Source organism: Laccaria bicolor, genomic scaffold, assembly GCF_000143565.1.
Source record: "Laccaria bicolor S238N-H82 LACBIscaffold_15 genomic scaffold, whole genome shotgun sequence".
Classification (NCBI taxonomy): domain Eukaryota; kingdom Fungi; phylum Basidiomycota; class Agaricomycetes; order Agaricales; family Hydnangiaceae; genus Laccaria; species Laccaria bicolor.
Window position 1 is genome coordinate 870,671 of NW_001889886.1, and position 3,015 is coordinate 873,685.

The 3,015-nt window shown below is 48.3% G+C and overlaps 1 protein-coding gene across 1 annotated transcript; it reads right to left on the reverse strand.

The window, feature by feature from the left end:
- Positions 1-31: 31 nt before the first annotated feature.
- On the reverse strand, positions 32-1,044 carry LACBIDRAFT_299119 (uncharacterized protein; the record flags this gene model as incomplete). The annotated part of the gene is made up of 6 exons (XM_001882215.1): positions 32-44; positions 100-443; positions 497-509; positions 590-742; positions 796-890; positions 943-1,044. 6 exons carry the CDS (start codon positions 1,042-1,044, stop codon positions 32-34), a joined length of 720 nt encoding a protein of 239 aa, XP_001882250.1.
- Between the last annotated feature and the right edge of the window lie 1,971 nt (positions 1,045-3,015).

Sequence of the window (3,015 nt, forward strand, 5' to 3'; positions counted from 1 at the left end):
CAGGTCCGGTCTGGTTACGGTCTTTTCCCAGTCACGAGACCGGACTTCCAAACACTATATTCAATACCCTTGAAAGGCGGAAACAGTGAAAGGACTTACCAAAGGAACGTCCAAGTCCAAGTCCGAGTCGTCCGAGATCTCAATAAAGACCTTCTCAACATTCTGTGTATCGTTGACGTTTTGCCTTTGATTCTGGAGCGCATGGTGTCCAGGATCAAATAGACCGTCGTGTAGTGTCGGGCGATCAATGAATCCTTTGTACTTGTCATTATGCCTTCGTCCTCGTTGCAAGTCCAGCGGTGTTCAGGGTATAATCCGTCATAGATATACCGACCCGTAACATAGATGAACGCACATACGAGAGAGTTGAAGAAGATGATGGTGAAAAGAAGGATGAAACCGAGGCAAGCTACTGCCAATGGCATGGGGAGAAGGCAATCGTTCTGTAGATAGGAAATGGGCGGTGGAACAGTGGGGAGAGATAGAAAAGACGTACCTTGAAATCATAGCTGTATAAAAGGGAAAACGAGACAAAGAAAAGATCGTCAAAGGGAGGACGCGATCCTTACATAAGCCATTCGAGACTGACAGCAACCCAATGGTCAAGTGTTGGTCAAGTGTTTCGTTTTGCCCGTGTTCTTGCAAGCATACTATGCAGCTGAGAGTCCAATGTCCCATTCCCCTTGATGTTAATAGGAGGAAGTCCACACTTGAGCAACGCAAGTGGCCTACCCAACGATGACTGTCTTAGAGGTTAGTACGTGTTCAGTAGGATCAGACTACCCCGTAACTCACCCCAATAGAATTTCATCAAACAAGACGTGGGACCAAACAGCAACAGGGAGGGCATCTAGTAACGGCATCGTCGAAGACATGTTTGAGGCGTGATTCTGTGTCAAGTCTGTCAGTAGTCCGAGAACTAGAAGCGAAGAGGGTACATACGTTGAAAAGAGCTAGCCAGCATCGTTGGAGGTCGCGGAAGTGCACGATGGCTGTTTCCTCATGGACTTCGTCGTCGTGGTAACCAAGAAAGGCGGAGGACATTCAATGCCAACCGAAATGGTGGGCCCATTCGAAGTGATATTCTTGACCCTCTTCGGTTGAAGAAAGAACCATTCCAATGCCTTGTTGCATTGTCAGTGAAGGTAGAAAATGTTTGAGTACGGAAGTTGAGTGACCTTCAACTTGTCTTGACGAACTCGCGCAATTTCACAAGAACCGTTTGGAAGATAAAGGGTCCCTTCATCTTTGATCTGGACAGCTGGTGTAAAGAGCCCCATCCGAACAAGTAGAGAATGCTCTAGACGACGATGGTGAGAACTAGGGAGGATGATGAGGAGATTTCGTGAGCTCACGTCATCAGTGAAGAAACAACCCCTCCAACTGAGAAGCCTGTTGTACTGGCCAACGGCTTCGATGGCAGAAAGTCTCTTTTTGGTCCTCCAAATCTGCTTGTATTTCCGCCAAAAGACCGTCGACCTTTGAGAAACGGAACTTCCTGGAGCGTTGTGCAAGGAAAACCCATGTGCGAAGCCACTTCTGAGTGTCTGGGCCTTCAAATTTATCCCAGGATTTGTCTGAAATGGCGACGATAAGGTTACGACGATAAACGAGACTTCGTTGGCATGAAACACACCGTGATTTGCGAGTTTCAGAAGGAATCAGGGTGCTTAGAACAGCTGGTCTTTGCCCTTCTTCAACGATCCGTTGACAAGGGATGATCCAAAGGTCGGGCACGAGAGTATTGAGTTTAGTGACCTTTTCTGAAGAGCCACTCCCTGAGGCTCCGTGAACAGTGTGAGGTAACGCCATTCTCGCATGACAAGAAGACCCGACTGTCAAACGTGGAAAACTTGAAATGCTGAATTATCGGAGGACTTGGTAGTGTTGCAGCACAACCAGATAGCGCGCTTTTCATCATTGAGCTGAGTCTCATCCAGTGTCTAAACATTCGTAAGAGGTGGGTGTGCGAGCAGGATGTAAGATACGCACATAGGGTCCTTTGAGATTGAAGAGAATATCGTTGCAAGATGGGCGAGGAGAACTTCCGACGAAGCCATGGGGGAGGTATATAGTGACGTGTTGAGAAACTTCGCCGTCATGCCGTGGCGAAGACCTATACGCCGTGGACCACTTTAGGCGGTATGTTTTGGAAGACGGCGCTTTGTTTGTTGGTAGACTCGAAGGATGTGAGGTCGAAGTCAGAGATAAAGCGGAAGCGAGGCGAACTGAGATTGTGAGAGTTCGTCGTGACTCGTGCCAACCCTGCACTTTCTCCACTTCCCCTCCTCAATAACCACTATCTTCCTCCCAGCGCACCATCAGAACTGTATCACAACCTTTATCGCCGCCTCTTCTCAAATATAATCGTGAATTCTCATGAAATTTGCGTTCCGATACTTTTCCACTCGGGAAGTTGGGAGCTTGAAATTTTGAAAGGCCAGTGCACGCACTGGATGGAGTAAAGGCGGAGCTACTCGTTCAACTTCAGAACATCCTACTTGGTCTGGCAGCGAGGTGGCAGCATAAGCGCCAATGCCTCATGTATGACGATCGATGAAGGTATGTCCGATAACTCTTTCCTTCAATTGTCCATCTTGCTGACGTTTCAATAGGTGCTGGTTGAAGCAGCTATGTCTACTCTGCCTGGTCATGATCATCCGTCCAGTTCCACAGCCTCTTCGGGCTGCAAAGGGGATACAGATTCAGCAGCAAAAGTAGGAAAGTCAACAACAAGGACAGGTCCTAGCTATGGTGCGTCCTATACCGAAAGCTCTACTGATGGTTTGAATGGCCTAATTTACTGATGCAGTATATTACCGTCTATACACCAAACTCGGTGCATTCGAATCAAATCGCCCCATCTACCACAACGACCGTTTCATTGGTCGCATTCCAACGAAGTCTTTTGCCCCTCCTCATACCGTCGCGTCTATCAAGCTGTCCTTGTGCGGACTTGAGGACCTTTCGGAGCCCGACAAGGCGCTTCTCTTCACACCGCTCTCAAGCCCAGCA